We start from the raw sequence: 24,057 nt of genomic DNA on the forward strand, positions 1-24,057 counted from the left end.
GGGAAGGAACTTTGTCATTCACGGGGTACCCAGTGTTCCTCACACCAGGCCTCAAATATTCTCCAGATCTTTACGTATGCCAGGGATGTTGAGAACTTTTGCGAGTGGAGCAAATTGGTGATTACAACCACTGAATATCCACGCTTCGTCAGGCGAGCCCCCTCAAGGGCCAGACCATAAGACAGAACAGAGTTGGGTCCTCGTGAAGAATCTGATCTTGTTGGAGAAGGTCCCTGTGCGGGGGAGGCAAAGGGAACTCTCCATGAGAAGCCTCTGCATATCTGCAAACTACAAGTGTCTGGGCCAAACCAGGGCCACCCGAAGGACTAATCCTCTGTCTTATGGATGATTTTTCCCCATCAGAGGTCACGAAGGGAAGGTGTATAGTAAGTCCTCCTCTGGCCAGGTCTGGACAAGGGTGTCTATCACTTGGGAGCGCTGATCTCATCTGCAACTGAAGAATCGGGGGACCTTGTGAGATGTAGCCAGTAGGTCAATGGATGGGAGGGCCCAGCGATCTACTAGGAGCTGGAAGGTTCTAGTCGACAACACCCATTCCCCTGGATCCAGACTCTCCCTGCTGAGAAAGTCTGTTCTGACGTTGTCTTTTCCCATGATGTGGGAGGCCAAGATCCCTTGTAGATTTAACTCCACCCATTCCATAAAGGAGGTCTATCTCCAGAGACACTTGGTGATTTTTGGTTCCTCCCTGGCGGTTGTTGGAGGCTACAGTTGTTGCATTGTCCAACATCACACGGACTGCCTGTCCCTGGAGCCTGTGACTGAACTGCAACATGCTAAATCTGACTGCTCGTACTTCCAGGCAGTTTATGTTCCAGCGCCTCTTCCTCGGTCCATCACCCCTGGGTTGTCAATTCCTGACAGTGAGCTCCCCACCCTCGGAGACTCACATCCGTCATAAGGACTATCCAGTTCAGTGGCAACAGGCTTACACCCTTGCTTAGGTGAACTTTCTGTGGCCACTACAGGAGCAGAGAACATTTTTCCATTAGTAAGTGGAGGCAAATTGAATAGTCTCGAGACAGTTGGTTCCAACATGACATCAGGGAGCACTGGAGCGGCCGCATGTGTCCTCGCCCATGGTACTACTTCCAGGGTTGACGCCAACAGGCTGAGGACTTGGAGACAGTTCCACACCCTGGGAGGGAGGGAGACCTTGTCCTGCTTGGTGTCAAACCGGACTCCCAGGTACTCTAAGGACTGGGAGGGCTTGAGGCTGCTCTTGTCCATGTTCACAACCTGAGTTCCTGTAGGCAGGACCTGAGCCTGCTGGTCACCCGGCGGCTCTCTTCCAACAACTTCGCCTGGATCAGTCAGTCATCTAAGTAAGGATGCACCAGGATTCCTTCTTTTCTCAGTACCACTGCCATGACCACCATAATTTTGGAGAATGTTCTGGGGGCAGTTGCCAGGCCAAAGGGCAATGCCCGGAAGTAATAATGGTGGCTCAGTACCACAAAGCGTAGGAAACACTGGTGGTCTTGACAGATTGGAATAATAAGGTAGGCCTCCAAGAGGTCCAGGGAGGTTAAGAACTCTCCTGGTTGTACAGTCATTATGACAGAGCCATTTCCATGCGGAAGTGAATTATCCGCAGATGACGAATGACGCTCTTGAGATCCAGGATGGATCAGAATGAACCCTCCTTCTTAGGTAAGATGAAATAATGCCCCATATTTACTTGGGGTGTAGATACCGGGGTTATAGCCCTCAGACTGAAGAGCCTTATCTACGTGGATTCCACTACCAGTTTTTTTTTGTGCTGGGAGTGGCAAGGTGACATCATGAATATGTCCCGCAATTCCAAAACGTATCCTTCTTGTATGATGTCCAGTACCCCATTTTTCAGACGTGATCTCGACCCACCGCTAATAGAAGAGGGATAGTCAGCCCCCTATCTCCTCGCTCTGTGGATGGGTCAGCCAAACTTCATTGGGAAGTTTGGGTCGAACCTGAGCCCGAACTCGTTCCTCTTTTTGGTTGTTGGTTCCAAAAGGACAGACCTTCCCCAAGGGCAGAGATGTCTGAAATGACTAGTTTCTGTAGGGCCGGAAGCGCAGGAGGCCCCTGGCCCAACCTCTCATGGGCGAGGGGCGCTGCAACCTCTTTTTCTTATCTTCTGGTAGCCGAGGCACTGGAGATTCACCCCACTTACTGGCTAGCTTTTCCAATTCACTTCCGAATAGGAGGGATCCCTTAAAGGGCATCTTTGTGAGGTTTGCCTTAGAGGTAGTCTCTGTGACAAATTTCGCAACCATGGCTGTCTTCTGGCCGCCACCACTGAGGCTACTCCTCTGGTACAAGGTACGCACTAGGTCCAAGCTTGCATCCACTAGGAAGGCCGCTGCGGGCTCAATCGCCTCTCTAGTATAGCTATCTGCCTATCGAGAGAGAAGCAGACACGAACGAGCCACCAGGGTTCAACATGAAGCAATCTGCAGTGTCATTGCTGACACGTCAAAGGCTTGCTTAAGGATGGATTCCAACTGCCTATCATGGAGCATCTTTCAAGGCCGCTCCTCCCTCTACTGGGATAATTATTCGCTTCAATATGGCTGTCAACTACAAAAGGACAGACCGCCCAAAGGGTTGAGACCTCTGAAATGTCGAGTTTCTGTAGGAGCTAAAGCATTGGGAGCTCCGGGATCGGCCCCTCAGACTAGGGGCGCAGTAACTACTCTTATCTTCTGGTAGTCAGGAAACTAGAGATTTGCCCCATTTACTGGCCAGCTTTTTCAATTCGCTTCTGAAAAGGAGCAATCCTTTAAAGGGCATCTTTGTAAGATTTGCCTTGGAGGTTGCGTCTGCTGTCCAGTTCCGAAGCCATAGCTGCCTTATGGCTGCCACCACTGAGGCCACTCTCTGGCCGAAGTATGGACTAGATCCGAGCCCACATCAGCTAAAAAGGCAGCAGCAGGTTCCATAAAACGCTCTGGAATTCAGCCCCAAGTCATCCACTTCCTGAGAGAGGAGTAGGCACAAACAAGCTACCAGGGCCAATTGATCACCATCTATTTGTCTGCTATTAAAACAACTATTATGCCATATGAAATTGGCTCTAAACATGGAGAAAACCGAAATCATTCTCCTTGATAGAAAACAAAAAAATATTACTAACAGCACCCTTGGCTTTACCAAATAACATTATCTAACTCTCTCTGACTCAGTAAGAGATTTAGGGATAACCATTGATTGTCAACTAAATTTTAAAAAACATATCACCACCAAACTAAGAGAGGGTTACTATAAATTGTTGGTTCTGCGAAAATTGAAACCTCTGTTAGATGCCAACGATTTTTGATCTGTATTGCAAGCCCTAATTTTTTCATCATTGGACTACTGCAATTCTCTTCTTTTAGGTCTCCCACAAACCACTTTACGTCCTTTACAAATACTCCAAAACTCGGCGGCGGGAGTATTAACAAACTGTAAGAAACGAGATCACATTACACTTGTCCTGGTAAATTTACACTGGTTGCCAATATCGCAAAGAATATATTATAAAACTTGTTGTATCCCTCACAAAGCTATTTATGGGCAAGAAACTGATTGGTTGAACTTTTCAATTCGCCTACACACACCACACAGAACATTAAGATCAGCGAACAAAGGACTATTGCAAATTCCCTCAGTAAATACAGCCCACCTCACATTAGTACGCGAGAGGATCATCTCTCTCCATTGCAGGCCCCAGTGTCTGGAATATGATGCCTGTTGAGTTGAGGCTTGATACTGAGTTTAAAAATTTTTAAAAAGCCTTAAAAACCTGGCTTTTTGAACAGGCCTATGCAGACTACCTTGAGAAAGGCTAAAAACAGCTAGAATGAAAAGAAAAATAAAAATGTATTTTATTTTTATATTGAAAATGTTTTTGTAAATTTTCTTCTAAGATATACCATTATTGCTTTCTTTTGATGTTTTTAATATGTAAACCGTTGTGATGTTTTTTGAACGATGGTACACAAATTTTTTTTAAATAAATAAATATAAAAATCTGTAAGTTCACTGCTACTGCGTCAAAGGCCTGTTTAAGAATGGACTCCATCTATCATGTGCATTCTTTAAGGCCACTCCTCCTTCCACTGGGATAGTTATTCGCCTAGAGACAGCACAGACCAGCGCATCCACTTTAGGGAAACTCAAATGTTCCCTCACTGCCAGATCCAGTGAGTATAGAGCTTCTAACACTCACCCCCCTTTAAAACTTGTTTCTGGGGCATCCCATTCCAGGTCAATCAACTCATGGATGGCTTCTAGTTCTGGAAAGTAGCAAAAGGCTTTCCATAGGGAAAGCCAGAATGGGGTTCTTCTTTGGTTCCATCAGAGTCTGCCCCAGGAACTCCCAGTATCTTCAGGGTCTGGGAAACCAGCGCTGGCAATTCATCTCTATAGAAAAACCATAGCATCCTCAGATGCAGTTCTAAACCGGGGGAATTTCCCCATCTTCCAAAGAATCTGTATCCTCCTCTTTGTCTGTGCCATCCAGGTCCCTGCCATGGATACCCCTGGTGAGGCAAGGAATGCCTCGAGGTCTGCCTATAGGACTGGGAAAGGGAGGGTTTACCGGCTGAGGTTCCGCCCAGACTGGGCAAGTGAGGTAGCAGACTGCCTGTACAAATGCTTGAAGGCCCTGGAAAAATGCCACCCAAGAAAAGGCAGCCAGTCCCATGCCTAGCCTAAGAGGTACTGGGCTAGGAGCCGCTGAATTTCCCTCTCCCATGGATGATCCAGTCCCGGGGGTACTTCCAGTTAAGGCTGTGGCTAACCCACAGCCCAGAGGATCAGGGCTTAGCAAAGTCTGGGGAGGCCAACTCTTCCTGGACTTTCTCACAGTGCTGACAAGTTGGAATCCAGGTCAGACTGTAAAGCCTTAATATGACAAGTAATCGCAGCGAGAAAGGCGCTTATGTTTCTTGGCTGCCGGAGCCTTTGGCGGCGGTAAATGTGTGTTTTCGGCTCGCATTTAAAATCTTATGCGCACAGATTTCTGGCGCCTAGGTAGGATGCAGCAAGGAGCATGCACAGCCCGTGCACCCGGCTTTACTTGTATTCTGCGCTTAGTAGGTTGTACACATATGTACGTGATGTTATGTGCACAGCACATGCACTGCACGTACCAGCGTTCTAGGAAGGGCAATATGGCACACAAAGGACGCATGCAAGATGGCACCTCTGGGGCCTACCATGTGGTGTGCAGACCAAGCCTAAAGAGGGGCCTAGCCCACTGGGCAGGGATGCTCAACCCACCCAGAAGCCCACTTCCTCTTATTCCAATGGGATCAGGAACGACGTCTGTACAATGTGGCGAGCTAGGAGACCAGAGGGAGTCTTTCCAAAACCCCTCCAAATGTCTCTGAATCAGGAGGTACTTTTTTTTTTTTTTTTAAACTAGTAACCCAAATCCGGGCTCTGGGATTAGCATATAATACCTGAATGGCTTGGAAAAACACCTGAAAACCCAAATTTGGCCAAAACAAATTTTAGAAAAAAAAAAAGACCACAAAACCCTGTCAAAGGCTTTTTCGGCATCAAAGCTCACCAGGGCAGGATCAATAAACTTATGACGTTTACAAAGATCCCACAAAACCTATGCACTATTCCCCGCTTGCCCTGGGGAAATCAAAGAAGGGAGAATATCAACCAACTAATTGACCAAAAGTTTAGCATATCTCTTAATATCCAGGTTTAATAAGCAGCATTCTCAGAAGGGTCTCTACCGGGTTTAGGCAGCACAATTATTTTAGCCATTCGAAGGGAGTCTGGCATGACACCTCTGGCCACCATAGTATCAAACAGGAGCTGCATGCTTTGCAGCACCACTAGACACAGCACCTTATAGAAAAAAGGCAGTAGTCCATCAGGGCATGGTGACTTAAAATTCTGAAGGCCCTGAATCACCGCCACAATTTCTTCCACACAAAATGGCTCATTCAACTTCTCCAACTGTCCAGGGGTGAGAACCGGCAATGAGATCCGTTGCACAAACCTCTCTCTAACCAATAGGTCTTCCCTCTTCACCGTATATAGTTGTTTATAATAAGACTGAAAAATAGCCGTAGTACCCTCAGAAGAGGTACTTACTTTCCCATTCCGGCCCTGGAATTAGAAACAAAATGTAGGTTTCCATTTACCTCTCATTAATGGGCTAGCATCTTACCAGATTTATTGCCATGAAGAAAAAGCTTATGTTTCAAATCAAACAAGGAAGATGTCACTCTCTTATGTAAGATCTCATTCAATGATTTGTGTAATAAAAGGAACAGATGCTGCAGTTCGGGGGTTGGACTGAAATTTAAAGTCTCTTTTACAAGTATCTCTAAAACATTCTGCAGGTATTCAGGCCAGCCTGAAAGAGAGGAATGAGCCTGTACTGCTTGCTCAGAGCATTCACCATCAGCTTGGGAACTTTGTTCCATGAGGGAAAGAAGAGCAGCCAATACTGCTATCCTGAGATCTGTCCCTTGATTCAGTCCAGGCTCAACCAAAAGAAAAGCAGCCATAAATTATGGCCCTAGAAGCCTTGCCTCTTCATCTGTAGCACCAAAACAGACATGCTACCATCTGCTGGAGACAGGGAAATATACCAACAAGCTCTTCTGCTGCATCAGGCTATATAGTAAGGATATTAACATGAAAGCTTTTCCACCCCCCGTCTCCACCTACTGGCAGTGAGGCATAACCCACACATTTGGACTGGTTTGGAAAGACGATAAATTATTCATTGGAACTATGGAAAACAGTTAATTGAAGGAAGCCCAAAGCTCTAGAATAACTCATCCAACACCTTGTTTTAGCATTCCCTGTCATGTCATTTACTGCACAGTCACCTTCTCCCTGTAACAATGATTATGTTGTTTTGACTGTTTTATTATAAATTGTGTATGTTTTATTGTACCCCATTCCGAACTTTTTTTTTGGAAGGGTGGATAATAAATACAATAAATAGAATAAGGCTAGGCAACTCTGGCCCTTGAGTGCTACAAACAAGTCTGGTTTTCAAGATATTCACAGTAAATGTGATTGAGTTATATATTTCCATGCAATGTCTCCAATGCATGCACGTTGATCTCACATGTATTCTTTATGGATATCCTGAAAATCAGACCCGTCTGCAGCACTCAAGAACTAGAGTTGTCTACACCTGCGCATCAGAAAACTTTCTATGAATATTCCATCCTGGAGTTCCAGATGGGTTTTGTGAGCATATATAGACACACAAAATCACATTACCAAATTTTATTCACCATGTTGCAAAACTACATATACCTTTTTCTTCCTCCTCCTCTTCTTCTTCCTCCTCTTCTTCTTCTCTTTCAATTTCATTCTTACTTTTTTTAGGAAATTGATTATCCTCATTTGATTTCTCTACACCCACAGCATCATCTTCTGATTCAGGAGAAGACATGATTGATCTGTATAATATATAATAAAAAACATAACAGCACGTGTGGATTAATTAAAAAATATCACAATGATGAAAGTGTCATTAATGTATGGCATATTATGACAGCATTGGTGAGCAAAGATTTGATGGTCTGCAAACCTCCCCACACCCCCCAAAAAAAGTTTATGGGGGGGCAAAAAGTTTGAAATTGTGAAAAATATGAAAATTTTATTTATTTATTTTATTTATATATATTTCTATACCGGACTTCACGAATAGAATTCACATCAGGCCGGTTTACATGGAACTTAGGGGATGAACAAGTGTAACCAAAAACGAGAAGGCTGAATCAAGCAAAGTTACATAAAACAAGGGCATTGAACTTGGGGGCTAGAGTAGCCAGAAAGAAAGGTAGAGCGGAAAAGCAACAAATAAATAATATATAACTGGTTATGAGATTGGTAATTATCTCATTCCTTAGGCTGAGTTCGAAGTGACATGAAATTTCAGAACAAGCCATGAAATTACTTTAAAAATATGACTTAATCATTCAAAACACCATTATGTGAAGGAATTCAAAAGGGCCTGGAATAAATACTGTGGAACCCTAAAGGATGGAAATGAAGAAGAGTGTGCATGCAGTAGTAACTTGATGGTGTGGCAGTTATTACTCTTAACCATTAAGTCTTGATATTGTAGATGCATTACTCCATCATTGCTCTCTACTTCAACAGCAGGGGAAGAAGGGGAATTGGATTTGTTCAGCAACATATGGCCCTGACTTTTACGGATTGGGGAAACAAGTATGGGGGTAACTTACAGATGTGGTGGTTACTACCCTTAAATAACAAGAGTGTTACTGTGATGCAACTCAAACACTGCTCTCTGCTTCAATAGCAGGGCATAACAGAGAATGGGGTTCAACAGCAACCAAGAGCTAGTGTGAGAAACTCATAAGCAAGGGTGGGGAACTGGATTCAAACAGCAACCAATGAGGGCCCTGACATTTATGGGCTAGGAAACATTAACATGGGGTAACCTAAACGGCACAGGCTTACTGGGCAGATTGGATGGACCATTTGGTCCTTTTCTCCATCTATTTAAAATAATAAAGTAGCTATCTAGTAGGCTTGAACAGAATGCAAGGTGATAAGTGTTTACCAAAGAAAAAAAGCTCAAAGACAAAATGGTCACAATATAAAAACAAAAACTTTGAGGTTAAGAGTAAATACATTTTTGCTCTCTTTGTAAAAAGAAAGCAGAGATTCTGTTATACCTTTTAAAAGTTAATAAATTTGATTTGGTCTGCATTATTGAAAACAAATTGGGTTCTCCATAGACTGCAGGATGAATAATCCATAACATGTGGGTAACTTCATCTGATGGCGAAGGCATAGATACAGCTCTCACAGATCAGGCAAAGCCTTTTTAGTATGTGTGAGAGTTCTTCCAGAGCTTAAATGAGGTAGCAGATTCTGCAAGGAGGTTGGCATTAGGTGTAGTTCATTCATCCTACTGTCTACACAGAACCCTGTTTCCAGGTAAGCAAACTTGCTTTCTCAGTCAACATGCAGATATAAAATCAGCCATAATGTATGGGGTGTCCCAAGCTGAGGACTGCACTGCAGAGCAATTACTTAAAAAACAAACCAGACCCCACCAATGAAGAGTAGACTACTGGGTGAACAGACTGTACAGAATAGCTGGACTCTGTCATCTGTTCTCACCTTTACATCCTATTACTGTCTGGACAGCATGTAACAAAGTAGCAGCTTTGTATATGTCTTCAATGGAAGTGGCTCACAGATAAGCCACAGAAAATGGCCATGGCTCTCACTTGAGCCTTGACAGTCTAATCTGTAAATCAGCCAGAGTGTAACAGTATGCTATACAGTTTACCATCCAACTAGAGCCTGACCCGCAGGGAGAGAAGATGAACCTGTCCCTGGGATGCCGGACAAATTCCAATGCGTAGCCCTGTCTTAGGATGTCCAGGACCCACTGGTCCGTTGTGATGTTGGTCCACTCCTCGTAAAACAGGGCGATGCGACCTCCAATCCGGGGTAGCGAGGAGTGGACGGGCCTGGCATCATTGGGACGGTTTACCAGAGGCTCCCTGAGCCGAGGAGTCCCTGGCCGGTCTACGACCCCGAAAGGGCCGGGTCCAAGACTGAGATCTCCCGGATGGCGTCCTGGGTCCCTGTTGCCTAGCTCCCCGGTAACGCCGCTGAGGGCGGGCGTGGTTCCTGGAGCTCGAGGAAGATGGTCGGTAGGAACTCTGGCGATCTTCGGGCAACCGATGGACCGAATTCTCACCCAGGGATTTGATAATCTGGTCGAGATCCTCGCCAAAAAGAAATCTACCCTTAAAGGGTAGTGCCCCAAGACTAGATTTGGAGGAAGGGTCCGCCGCCCAGTTGCGCAGCCACAGAAGTCGTCTGGCGGAGACTGCGGACACCATGGTTCTCGCCAGAACCCTCAATAAGTCGTGCAACGCATCCGCTCCATAGGCTATGACCGCCTCCAGCCGGTCCGCCTGCGCCGCCTCCTCCGGTGGCAACTGCTGCGAGGTGAGGAGTTGTTGGACCCATCGGAGCCCGGCTCTCTGAGTTAGGGAACCACAGATGGCTGCTCGGACCCCCAGTGCCGAGACCTCAAAAATCTTCTTCAGGGCGACCTCCAACTTCCTGTCCTGCAGGTCTCGAAGAGCTGTACCCCCTGTGACCGGGATCGTGGTTCTCTTCGTGACAGCGGACACCGCTGAGTCAACCTTGGGGACCTTAAGGAGGTCCAGAAAGTCTCCAGGAAGAGGATAGAGCTTGTCCATAGCCCTGCCGACCCGGAGGGACGCCTCCGGGGTGTCCCATTCCCGCACTAGCAGCTGGAGAAACGAATCATGAATAGGAAAGGTCTTAGCCAGTGGGCGCAAGCCCGCCAGCACGGGATCCCCTTTCTTCGTGGCGGAAGCTACGGAGGGAGCTGGAGGAGCCGGGGGCTCAACAGGAGGGTCAAGGTCCAACTCCTGAAGAACATGGGGAATGAGCTCCGCCAATTCCTCCTTACGAAAGATCCGGAGCACCCGAGGGTCATCACATTCCAGGTGGACCGCCGAAGTCGTTTCATCGTCCCCCTGAGGTGCCGGGTCCCCCCCTGGGTCCGGCAGAGGAGACGTCCCTCCCAGGGACGACGGAAGGGCCAAGGGCATCCTGGGACCCCCCCCCCCCCGCGCTCCCCAGTACCGCAGCCGCCGTCCCAGTAATTCTCGGGGACTTGGCCGGAGGGGGAACTGCAGCCAACCCGCCCCCCGCAGGGTTCAGGCTTTGGAGATAGGCCTGGTGCATGAGCACCACAAAGTCGGCCGAAAAACTTGGCGGCCCCGAGGGAGGGGAGGAGAGAGGGTCCCTGGAAAGTCCGCTGGTGGAGGGGAGAGGACCCGGGTCTGGAACCAGCGGTACTAACGACGAGAAATCCTCCGGAGTCTCCTCAGGTTCGGATCCCACGCTGCTCTCCAGCTCTAAGATGGCCGCCGCTCCCGCCAAAGGAGGGGGCGGGGCACCTCCCCGAGGAGCGCGGCGCTCCGAGCGCGGCGGCGAAATCGTCGGGGGAGCGGCGCTCGTCTCCCCCCCAGGGAGACACCGGCCGCACGGACCATCTCGCGATCCGCCCTGTCCCGGGCCGCCGCAGGAAGGACAGCGCGAACGCTGCATCGCGTTGAGCTCGGGCGGGGCCGAGGTGTTGGAGCGAAGTCGGGAGTCGCGCCGCGGGAGGAGCAGGCCTGCCTCGCCTCGCTCTACTCTTGTCCTCCCCCCAGGAGCGGCAGGGGAAAGGGACCTCCCTGGCGCTGCGACCCCGGGGAATTGGCGCGTCGCGGGGCCGCGAGAGGGGAGGGAAACCGCGGCTCAGGGTAGGGGAGAGGCTGGCCCCACCAGCTTCCACCTCCGTACGGCTTGCGAAGCTGTAAAGAAAAAATACAACTTACCAAACTTTCCCCCCAACGCACTGAAAAGTGAAGGGAAAGACAGAGAGAGAGAGTGAGAGGAGAACTGAGGAAGGCACCACAGAGGCAGTCCAGCTAGCAAGAGTTGGTACGGCAAGCCCAAACCTCCTCACTACTAAAAAACTCCCAAGAAGAAATAACAATTTTTTTTTTTTTTTTTATTTTTTTTTTACTGCTTGATCCAACCTAAAAGAAATATGAAAAGAGAAAAAAACCGTGGAACAAGCCACTAGCCAGGGGAAGCAACGGGTTCCCCTCCTCACATCTGCTGGAGTCAGAGAGATACTGAGGATTAGGAGGGTTGCACCAGCTTATATGCCAGCACCCTCAGAAGTTTGCTCTGACTCCATCTGCTGGACGGGGGACATAACCCACCACCGTCTGGACTGATCCTAGTACGTACAGGGAAACACTGCTCTCTGCTTCAATAGCAGGGCATAACAGAGAATGGGGTTCAACAGCAACCAAGAGCTAGTGTGAGAAACTCATAAGCAAGGGTGGGGAACTGGATTCAAACAGCAACCAATGAGGGCCCTGACATTTATGGGCTAGGAAACATTAACATGGGGTAACCTAAACGGCACAGGCTTACTGGGCAGATTGGATGGACCATTTGGTCCTTTTCTCCATCTATTTAAAATAATAAAGTAGCTATCTAGTAGGCTTGAACAGAATGCAAGGTGATAAGTGTTTACCAAAGAAAAAAAGCTCAAAGACAAAATGGTCACAATATAAAAACAAAAACTTTGAGGTTAAGAGTAAATACATTTTTGCTCTCTTTGTAAAAAGAAAGCAGAGATTCTGTTATACCTTTTAAAAGTTAATAAATTTGATTTGGTCTGCATTATTGAAAACAAATTGGGTTCTCCATAGACTGCAGGATGAATAATCCATAACATGTGGGTAACTTCATCTGATGGCGAAGGCATAGATACAGCTCTCACAGATCAGGCAAAGCCTTTTTAGTATGTGTGAGAGTTCTTCCAGAGCTTAAATGAGGTAGCAGATTCTGCAAGGAGGTTGGCATTAGGTGTAGTTCATTCATCCTACTGTCTACACAGAACCCTGTTTCCAGGTAAGCAAACTTGCTTTCTCAGTCAACATGCAGATATAAAATCAGCCATAATGTATGGGGTGTCCCAAGCTGAGGACTGCACTGCAGAGCAATTACTTAAAAAACAAACCAGACCCCACCAATGAAGAGTAGACTACTGGGTGAACAGACTGTACAGAATAGCTGGACTCTGTCATCTGTTCTCACCTTTACATCCTATTACTGTCTGGACAGCATGTAACAAAGTAGCAGCTTTGTATATGTCTTCAATGGAAGTGGCTCACAGATAAGCCACAGAAAATGGCCATGGCTCTCACTTGAGCCTTGACAGTCTAATCTGTAAATCAGCCAGAGTGTAACAGTATGCTATACAGTTTACCATCCAACTAGATTTCTTTAGGCAAGTGTCCTTCCCAATTTATTGGTATCAAAAGGACACAAAGAATTGAGAAGCTTGACAGTGAGACTGAGTAATATTTATTACATTAGGGCTCTCCTGCAGTCCAAGGAGTGAAGAATCCATTCTCCTTTTTGTGCATGAAGTCTCAAAGTTAGCAGTACAATCGCTCAGTTAATGTGGAAAGCAAGTTTATTTACTGTAATCTGCATTTTCTGTAGAGAACAGGATTAATTAGCCATTACACACAACATCAACTGGTGGCACCAAGTTCTCTACTGAGCAAGCGCAGGAGTTCCTACGCAGGCACCACCTTTTGAGTGTACACCAGAGCTAAACTACGGTAGCTATGTAGTCAATTCTCCAGGGAGACGGGCTTCCATGGTTAATTCATCCCATCTACAGAAAAACACACTGTTTACGGTAAGCAAACGTGCTTTTTTCGTCAATAAGCAGGATGAATTACCGTAACATTACATGTGGGGAGTCCCAAGCTGAGGGTTGCAACAGGGCATTTACTTAGTAAGCAACCCGTCCCTCAGAGTGTGGAATACAGTGAGACCAGACTTTGCAAAACTACCCGTCCAAATTTGCTGTCAGTCTCAGAGCTTTTGATAAACTCTTGTATAGGAGGCTTATGAATAAAATAAGAAGCTTGGGAGTGAGTGCCAAGGTGGTGGGCATGGATTACAAACTAGTTGACCAATAGAAGACAGTGTATAATGGTAAATGGAACCTACTCTGAAGGGAGCCATAGGGATCAGTGTTGGGACTGGTTCCAATTAATATTTTTGTGAACAACATTGCAGAAGGGACAGAACATAAAGTATGTCTATTTGCGGATGATACTAACATCTGCAACAGAGTAGACATGCCTGAAGGAGCAGAGAGAATAGAGAGAGATTTAAGAAAGCTGGAAGAGTGGTTGAAGATTTGGCACTGGTATTCAATGCCAAGAAGTGCAGAGTCAGGCATTTGGGATGTGGTAACCAAAAGAGTTGTATGTGATGGAGTGTGAAAGACTGATGTACACAGACCAAGAGAGTGATCTTGTGGTGATAGTGTAGCAATGTGACAAGGCAACAGCTAAAGCCAGAACAATGTTGGGCTGCAAGAGAGAGGAAAAAAAAAAAAAAGGGAGGTGATTATGCCCTTGTACAGATCCTTGGTGAGGCCTCACCTGGAGAATTGTGATCAGTTCTGGAGCCTGATATCTCAAAAAGGATAGAAACAGGATGGAGGTGGTCCAGAGAAGGGCAATGAAAATGGTGTAGGGTCTGTATTGGAAGCCCTATGAGGCTGAAGGATCTGAAAATGTATACCCTGGATGAGAGAAGCAGGGGAGATATGATAAAGACCTTCATATACTTAAAAGGTTTCAATGATGTATGGACTTCAAACCTTTTCCGGTGGGAAAAAAAACCCAAATAGAACTGGGGGTCACGAAATGAAATTCCGAGGTGGGGGGGGGGGGAATACAACTCAAAACCAACATCAGTAAATATTTCTTCACAAAGAGGGTGGTGGATGCCTGGAATGCTCTTCCGGAGGAGGTGGTGAAGAAGAAAAAAAACAGTCAAAATTCAAAGCGGCATTGGGAAAAGTACTGTGGATCTCTAAAGGCCAGAGGACAGAAATGAGATAAGCATGCAGGGGGTGGCTTGCAGGTATGGCGGTTGCTACCCTTAACAGAAGGCATGTAGGTTACTACTCTTAGCCAATATGCTTTGATGCTTTTAAACGCAACATTGTTCCCCGCTTAAATGGCAGGGCGGTAAGAGGAATTTGATTCAGATGACAACTGAGGGCCCCAACTTCCATAGTCTGGGATACTGTTACATGGACATAAGGGAAAACGCATAGGATTGCTTCTATGGCCTAGTCCTAAAGGAAAAGAAGAAAGAGTGCATGGGGCAACTTGCTGGTGTGGCGGTTACTACCCTTAACCAAATAAATCTTGACACTTTTGATACAACTCCAACACTGCTCTCTGCTTCAAAGGAGGGAGGTGAGGGCTGAAAGGAAAGAGAAATTTGGATTCAGGGACAACCAACACGAGCCATGACTTTTTTTTTTTTTTTTTTTTAAACACACACACAGCCTGGGTACTGAAGCTCAGACATTAAGAAAAAACCCCAAAACACAGGACTGTTTCTATGACCAAGTCCATAAGCAAAGCATGTCAATCAAAACTGACTGATACGTGGGGGTAACATGCATGGCACGGCAGTTACCAACATGGGAAGCTTGCTGGGCAGATTGGATGGACCATTGGTCCCTTTTCTGCCACCATTTCTATGAGTTTTCTGTTATAAGCCAATTATCCAGGTTTGGGAAGACATATTTCTTGGTGATGGAGATAGGCTGACAAAAGGCCAAATGGAATTACTCTACTCATAGTGGGAAATATCCACACCTGGAAGCGAAAGCAGCACCATTGCAAGAGGTAGATGACATTTCCTTCTCTTAGTAATGGGGATAGCAGTTCAGGCACTCTTGGATAATGCCATAGTAGTAGTATATGTGAATAGGTAAGGAGGCACTTTTGAGTCCCATGGTGTCATAGGAAGAAAATCTGTTTTAGTGTATAGCGCAGAATTTGCTTTATTTCTCCACAGCTCACATCTCAAAAGTGGAATGTTTAGGCTCTCTCAGCTGAAAGATGTTATATCCCAGGGAGTGGGAGTTCTGTTGGGCGAGCTTTCAACTGATAGCAGATTGGTAGGGTCCTCCCTACATGGATCTGATGGCAATCTACAGTAGTTTTCAGTCTTGAGTCAGAACAGTCTCAGGTGGAAGTGGTCCTTCAACATAGATCAACATAGCTAGTTCCTCCCCAGGACTAAGGCCAGGGAATATTCTGCTGTTATTTTCCTTGCTCCCAAGAAAAGTGAACTCATCCAACTGCCTCACCAGTGCATATTTGAATCTGCTATGAAGAAAGCAAAGAAAATGCAGATTCACTCAAATTCTCTTCCTAGAAAAAACCAGACTTCTAGATAGCATTGCACTTTGAAAAATGTTCTTGCCAAAGTTATCGGCTCAGTATGCTGTGGTGGTCAAAAAAGCAAATAGAATGTTAGGAATTATTAGGAAGGGAATGGCAAATAAAACAGAGGATGTCATAATGATTCTATCGCTCAATAGTTAGAGCACACCTTGAATACTGTGTGTAATTCTGGTAGCCACATCCAGAAAAAAAAAAAAAATAGTTGCACTGGAAAAAATAGAGAGAGATGTGAGAGGTCTACAAAATCATGAAAGGATTTGAACAGGTAAATGTGAAATGGTTATTCACTCTTTTGGATAATACAAGGACTAGGGGGCACTCCAAGAAGTTAGCAAGTAGCACATTTAAAACAAAATCAGAGAAAACTCTTTGGCAACGAATTCCAGAGCTTAATTGTGCGTTGAGTGAGAGTATGTGGTTAAGGCAACTAGCATAGCTGAGTTTGAAAAAAAAATTTTTTTTTAAAAGTTTGGATACGTTCCTGGAGGAGAAGTCCATAAACTGCTATACATCAATGGGGAATAGCCACTGCTTGCTGCCAGCATTAGTGGCATGAAATCTACTTAATGTTTGGGTACTTGCCAGGTACTTGTGACCTGGATTGGCCACTGCTGGAGACAGGATACTAGGGCTTGCTTGATCCTTGGTCTAACCCAGTATGGCATATCTTATGTTGAGCTGGTAGGCCGCTATGCAGGCAATAAGCATAGCACCCTGAAACACTTTTCTCCTAAGAACATCCATGGCTCTCTGTTCCTTCCCCGGGGTTGCCAAGGAATGAATCAGAGTGCACTTGGCCTTTTTGAAAGCAGATTCAGCTACAACAGATTGGTGTGGAGGCTGTCAGTTGTCGAATCTGAGAGCCTTCTGGATAAGAAACATTGTGTCTGCCTGCCTATTGACAGGAGGCACTGAGAGGGAGTGTTCCCAAATCCTCAGTAGCAACTACACAATGATTTCATGCACTGGGACTACCACGATTTCTTGGTGGGCTCCATGTACTGGAGAATATCCAGCATCTTGTGCCAGGTATCCTCCTCCATCTGTAACTGAAATGGGATGGCTTCAGCAATTAACAAGCCCTCTCCAAGACTTCCTGTGGGTTTCAAGAGGAAAGGGGTCTGAAGGCAAGTCTCAATGAGTCAGAGTCCTAAACATTAATCATTGAATCAAACAGTTACAACAAGAGCCCTGAAATTGGTGGTTGGTGAAACATATGTATGGGAAAATAAGTATGGGAGCTTGCTGGGCAGACTGGATGGGCCGATTGGTAAACATAGAAATGATGGCAGAAAAAGACCAATCTGCTCTTCTCCATCTTCTATGCTCTTGATTTCTGAGTCTGCAGTAATATCCAGCCACAATTGTAAGCAGTTAGGTATGTCAATTCTCAGGCCCTAGACACCAATAGCAGATGTCATAACCATAAGTGATATATATCTTCCAATCACAAACTTTTAGTCATGGGGGAATTCTGCCCTGCTGAGGAGCGCAGAATTGCCAAATTCTGTGCAGAAAATGTCAGAGGAGACCCCGGCATACCGTGAACAGAGCATGCCGTTTGCAATGAAGATGAAGGCCCCCGCGTGCCTTGGGACCTGCTCCACTTGTGGCAAAGATGAAGGCCCCAGTGAGAGTGAATGTGTGTAGAGGGGTGTGTGAAGAAAGGGAGGATGAGAGAGAGGAGGGGCGGAGGAGTGTGAGAGAGAATGAGCCTATATGAGGGGATGTGTGTGTGTGTGAGAGTGAGGGAGCCTATATGAGGGTGTATGTGCACTAGAGAGAGAAGGAGCATGTGTGTGAGAGAGAGAGGGACAGAGGGAGCATGTGTAAGGGGCAGTACTGAGAACTGCATCAAACTCTGGGAGCGGCAATAGAGTGGAAGGGGTTGAGCCTAGAGATAGAGAGAGGTGAGAAATACTGGCAGGTGGAGGAGCTGGGGTCTGAGAGGGCAAAGTGGCCAGGAGAGTGAGTGGAAGGGACACTCTTACAGTGAATAGAGGGAAATTCTGCATCTTTAAGTAATAACTTTTTTCTGAATTAATTTCTAATGTAAATTACTTTAAAAGACTGTCATGTAAATTGTGTTATTTTGACCAATATAAAGTTTGCAGAATTTTTTTTAATTCTTTTGAGAAGAATTCCCCCAGGAGTAACAAACCCACAATTCTTGAAGCCGCTGAGAGTAGCTTTCTTAGAGCTGGGCATTCCATTTTTTAATGTTATTCTTATTTTTTTTTTTGGAGCACTGGAAAGTTATGTTGCGGGCTGCCAAGGCAGCGAGAGAACACCAAAATTGTGCTGACAGGCAAAAACTATTAATTAGAACAAACTAAGAGAAAAATAGTACTCATCTGTGCAGTAGCTTGGACAAAGACAAAAAAAAAAAAAAAAGGACAAATCAAGGTGCTCTCAAGGCAGCATCCATGTGGAAACTCCCACACATGTTCAGTAGAACAAAAAGCTCTAGGAGCTAGGAGAAAAGGATCCATTCAGCACCCAAGTGTCATGGTTAATTCAGCCCTGCTGGTCAACACAGAATTGTTTTTATTGAGTTTAATTTGTGTTATGTAAATTTTGAGCTGCTCTAAAATAAGGTAATAAATAAAAATAAGATGCCCGAACAGGCTGCTTGTAGAAATGGTAGCAATCCTTTGTGAAACAGAATACTAGCAGGCCAGAAATGTAATATGGCCAGAGACAAAATTGAATATCGTCAGAATCCTTACCTATTTTCATGCATCTATATTTATTTATTATTTACTTATATATACCAATGTTCATAGGAAACATCACATCGGTTTACAATATACGTCAAATATTGTCTGCATTTGTATTATTCATGCATGCAAATGTCATTTTAATAGGGGAGGTTATTTTATCCCTCTTTCGTCTTGGTACATAATGTGTTACTTTGACAATCCTGTACTATTTACACCAGGCTTTTTGATTCATATCTAAAAAAAAAAAAAAACAACCCATGGCGAATAAAGTGTATTTGGGCTAAATACAAAAAGGCAGCAATATATATTTTAAGACACGTGATCAAGCAGAGGTCTGATGACACTAGCTGGTACAGCTGTAGGGTCAAAAGGTCTACCTACAAACCATAAGATGAAGGTTATATACCGGTATGTAAGTAAATTACAAGTGCTGTTTACAGGCAACATGCATCTCTACATATTCTCCCACATTCTAAAATTAAGGCCCTCAAGTTGACAGTAGTTTTCAGTTTAGAAACTGAAAACTTTCACAAAGTATATGAAAGGCACAGTGAAAGTTCAGAACAGGAAACTGCAGCTTTCAGATGCAAAAGTCTAAGAAGAGTATCTATATTGGTTCATAGGATATCTTTGTATAAAGAAATACTGTATCTGTGATACTATTGTATGAAGTTTGAACATATACCCAGGCTTTACTGTTTATCTTCTGGCATATGCCATTAGCTACATTATATTCATGCATGCTTTCTTACAGCAACACCAGTTTCTTCTGTAGTAGCAAGAGATTAATGGGCCGATACAGTGAAAATCGGAGAGCGGGCGAGTGCCCGCTCTCCCGGTGCGCGCACAAGACATTCTCCTGTGCACGCGATAAAATAAATTTATTTAAATTAGGGCTGGCGGTAAAAAGAGGCGCTAGGACACTAGCGCGTCCCTAGCGCCTCTTTTCGGACAGGAGTGGCGTCTGTCAGCGGGTTTGACAGTCGACGCTCAATTTTACCGGTGTCTGTTCTCGAGCCCGCTGACAGCCACAGGTTCAGAAACTGGATGCCGGCAAAATTGAGCATCCGGTTTTCAACCTGCGGGCCTATTTCAATTTTTTTTTTCTACTTTTTTTTTTAAAAACTTTCGGGACCTCTGACTTAATATCGCCATGATATTAAGTCGGAGGGTGCACAGAAAAGCAGTTTTTACTGCTTTTCTGTGCACTTCCCCAGCGCTGGCAGAAATTAACGCCTACCTTTGGGTAGACGCTAATTTCTTAAAGTAAAATGTGCGGCTTGGCTGCACATTTTACTTACTGAATCGCGCGGGAATACCTAATAGGGCCATCAACATGCATTTGCATGTTGCGGGCGCTATTAGGTTCAGGGGGGGTGGACGCGCGTTTTTGACGCGCAATTACCCCTTACTGAATAAGGGATAAAGCTAGCGCGTCGAAAATGCACGTCCAATCGCGGGTTAACAGTGCGCTCCACCAGAGCCCACTGTACTGTAAGTTATTTATGTTTCTAAGCTCCGGGATATAGATCTCCTTTTTTCTTTCTAGCAATACACTACATTTAAATTATTTTTCTGTTTGCAATACAACACAAGTTTTACTACAATACATTAGTATGTAACTAGAGCACCATCCCAAACCCTAAATATATTTACCAAATGATATAAAGATTCCACCCATACTACATTATGAGTTAATTCAAAAAGACTTAAAATTTCCAAAAAGATGGAGAAGAAAAGGCTTCAGAATGCCCACGGTTGAAAGTATCCTCCTTTTATGGCTCAGCACAGTCATGTCTAAAAAAAACCCCTGTTTGTAATATTATAATGCCCACCTCTTTTAGAAAATAAACTACTTACAAAATTTACTGATAAAAGTTACACGTTCTGACAGAGCCCACATTTCCCCTACACGGCTACGACATAATTTTAACACACATTTCATTTTCGGTAATGCATGTCTACCATTCATGAAATGTGTATTAAAATGTCTTTATTAGTGGCTCCCTGCCGTAGTTATGTAGGCGAAAAGGTGAGCCCGTCAGAAAATTTAATGTTATCTCATTTGCGATAAAGTTTTTTTTCTAAAAGTGGTGGACATAGGTATTAGGACAGTATGAGGTTTTTTTTTTAGACTTCTGATTCTGCTAAGCCATAAAAGGTGGACACTTTCCACCAGGGGCATTCTGAAACTTTCTTCTCTACTTTTTTGGAAATTTTAAGTCTTTTGACGTAACCAATGATGTTGATAGGTAAAGCGTTTACACTGTTTATATAATCGTATACTTAACCGCTTGCCTTTTTTTGTGATCACTACATACCTAGTCTTAAAATCACTGTAAAGTTTCCTCGTTATTTTGTAAATACATGAAACTGCATTTGTGCATATCAACTAAACTGTACACAACTCGGACAAAAAATGTGATGTGCAATACAATCACTCAAAATAGGAAGAAAAAAAAAAGGCCAGACTGGTAAAATAGCCGTAAAATGAAAACATAGTAATCTACTGAGAGAATATCTTTTCGAGAACCAATGGTGATCCAGCTGGAAACACGGACAAGTCGGGCCTGCGAGTGTTGACGGCGGCTCGGGCTCCGGCTACCCGCAAACCCCCCACCCCACACGGCGGGAAATACGAAGAAAGCAAGTTCGCGATAGGATGGCGCTCCCTAAAACCCTCACCTCCCAGTCCTACACGAATACAGCCTTACTTAAAAAGAAGAGGCAAAACGTGTATTTCGGGGTTTATTTGGGCACACATTTACTTCTTTGCCCTTCCCCCCCCCCCTTCCTAATAAAAGAGAAGCGGATCACAGACATGAAAGAAATGGCGCTCAAAACAACTCCAGAGCCACAGTCCACCATTCTGCCCTCCTCCTTTCTTGTGAGGTTTCCGCGACCTGAAAAAGCGGGCCCAGCACACATAAAACACCAACGCCTGCAGCGACCCGGTTCGGGCAGGTCGCGAGGGGGAAAAAGAAAAAAAAAATAAAAAAGAAAGAGCCACCCTCCAGCAGACCTGGCGGGAGCAGCCATACGCCCGCGGCCTCCTCTTTATTTCAGATTCCCCCCCAAGGAGGCGCTGCGGTCTCCCACCAGCAGCAGCTGCTGTTTGATGCAGACTGGAGAAGGAAAGATGAATAATAAAAAAAAGAGACTAGTCTTCCCCTCCTCAGGTCTCTCTTCCGCGCTTAGGCCTTCCGCGGGCGATCTGACAAATTAAAGCGCCACAGCTTCCTCCATTCCTTGCTGCGACACGTCCGACAGGAGGAATGAGTGCCAGCCGCGCCTGTCCTAAAAAAACAAACAAACCACACACCGAGGCGAACAGCCCTTCAACGTACGGTAACTCACCTTCGCGAGGACGAGAGATCCGGTCGCAAGCCCGCACCAGGAACCGCTAGAACAAGAGGACAATGTTACCCCCTTCCCTTCCCCCTCCGCCTCTCGCGCTCCTCCACCAGAACCGTAAATATTGGTTTTAAAATGGAGGTTCTGGAACGGAGCGGGAAAAGCGGCAACCAATCGCCGCGCACGGCGGGCTGGGAAGAAGGCGGGAGCTGCTGTCGCTACTCTCTCATTCCCTGGAAGCCAAAGCTCCCTCTGGGGTTTCGTAGAAAAAGGCAATGATCATCATTCCTTGGAAGGCACACGTTTGTAGAGAAATACATTTCGGTTAATTTGCAGAAAGAAGAGACCGTAAGGAATTAAATGAAAAAGTACTATTTTTTAAACCCCCCCCCCCCCCCTTGTAATCAGTGTGCTGGGGTTTTTAAAATGTTGATTTTTCCTGAAGAAAATTCTTTGCAGGTTGTAATACCTCATGTCGGACATTCATAAGACTTTGCCTAAGATATTGCTGCATATAAACTTTACAGACTATATGAGTCCCTTCAAACATTTTGCTGGTGATCTTTTGAGGTCTCCCACCCTAATATTCAATTTCACTAAAATTGTCATATGTTCTTCCATTTTACCCATTTTAAGAGAAAAATACATGCAGCATGATTAGCGTTGCCAACTTTTCCATACATCAGGACTGGACCCTTGAGGGGGGAGGATAGTACCCCCTCATTTGCATACATTTTAGATCCTGCCGGTGAACTTCCTAAACAGAGTATTTATGTATCTGCAGAACCACTGGGAGCTGAGGGCTGTGCTCCACCTCCAGTCCAATCACAGCATGGGAAAGGAGGCAGGACTACAGCACAGCTCTGCTCCGACTTGCCTTTCTGTTCCTTTAACTAAGAGGCTGTGGGGAAAAAGGAGGACCCACCTGCAAAACCAGACATTTATGGTCCAGTCTGTACTGTGGCCACTCAGGTGGAGTGTTCAAACAAAACTTTACTGCAGCAATTCTTCAACAGCAAATTGTGGCACTATACACACCAATTCTTAGCTCAATAGTTTGCTAGCTCAGTTTTCCAACTTTTCTTATCTGTGCAATTGTCCCTCAGCACATGGAGGGAAAAACTCACTCTCCGGATCATGGAAAAGTAAGCCTTCCCAGATGGATGGGAGTATCTTAGTCATGGGCAGAAATCCCTTTTCAAATTACTGGCAGGCAAAACAGGGTCTCAAACACTGCACAACTGTCACTTGTATCTCTTCTCCCCAGGGTGAAAACTCCAGATGAGGGTCTCCCAATGAATTAGAAAGGTCTTACTCACAGTTCTCTTTTTCCAGATAACACACGGGATCTTTCAGATTAATTTTTCCCACTCTATGATAGGAAGGGCGGCAGCAAATTTCTTCCTCCACAAAAATAAAATCCTTACTCAAATATCCAAAAACTGGCACTCCTGCAGCAGGTCACCACTGGCCACCAACCATGGATTGTGAGCTGGGGCAGGCATATTCTTCCCTTTGTTGGTCCCCTCAGAAAAGGGATTTCCCCGAAATCCCTACACCAGGAGTCTGACAAAAAAACTTCCAAAACTCAGCAAAAATCCCAGGAACAAAACAGTGGAGACAACCCAACCAGATATGTTGTGTACTGGAAAAGGTTTAGTCTCCTACCTCTCCTGGCTTATAAATCATGAGGTCTCTGTTGAAACTGTGGACCCTTAGACCAGGACGACAGTTGGTACTACCACTAAGGGACAGCCCCCCAATGGTCCTCGTCACCGTCTAGTGGTGCAGGTGAGGATGATCCAGCTGGAGCTTCGCCTATACCAGCCCTCGTTCCCCTCAGGTTGAGCCCCTGGGTGCCGGGGCCGGCAGGTCTTAGGTGCGGGTTGTCTCGACAGGGGACCGGAGCAGCGGCAGGCCGAGGTGAAGTCAGGAGTCCGAGTCGTGGCTGGCAGCAAAGGTGCAGAACGAGAGTCCAGTCCGAAGATCCGGGCCAGGCGGCAGACAAGCAAGACAAGGAACCAGGCCAAGGGTCAAGACAGGCAGCAGACGAGCAGAGATGAGGAAGCAAGCTGAAGTCAGAACCAGGAGATCAAGCCGAGGATGGAAGCACAGGA

General features: G+C 45.5%; 1 protein-coding gene across 3 annotated transcripts in view; it reads right to left on the reverse strand.

Annotated features, from left to right (window-relative positions):
• DEK (DEK proto-oncogene) overlaps nt 1-22,094 on the reverse strand; it is a 213,427-nt gene extending 191,333 nt beyond the window's left edge. Inside the window, exons 1-2 of one of the 3 annotated variants that reach the window (XM_029590742.1) lie at nt 21,944-22,094; nt 7,288-7,433 (exon numbers count right to left, since the gene is read on the reverse strand). In XM_029590742.1, the coding sequence (XP_029446602.1) occupies nt 7,288-7,426 (139 nt within the window). In that variant the 5' untranslated portion in view covers nt 7,427-7,433; nt 21,944-22,094. Of the gene's footprint in view, nt 1-7,287; nt 7,437-21,608; nt 21,641-21,943 lie in introns of those variants that run through there. The other 2 variants (XM_029590743.1, XM_029590741.1) reach the window with 2 other exon arrangements.
• Between the last annotated feature and the right edge of the window lie 1,963 nt (nt 22,095-24,057).

The sequence above is a fragment of the Rhinatrema bivittatum genome, chromosome 2 (assembly GCF_901001135.1).
Source record: "Rhinatrema bivittatum chromosome 2, aRhiBiv1.1, whole genome shotgun sequence".
Classification (NCBI taxonomy): domain Eukaryota; kingdom Metazoa; phylum Chordata; class Amphibia; order Gymnophiona; family Rhinatrematidae; genus Rhinatrema; species Rhinatrema bivittatum.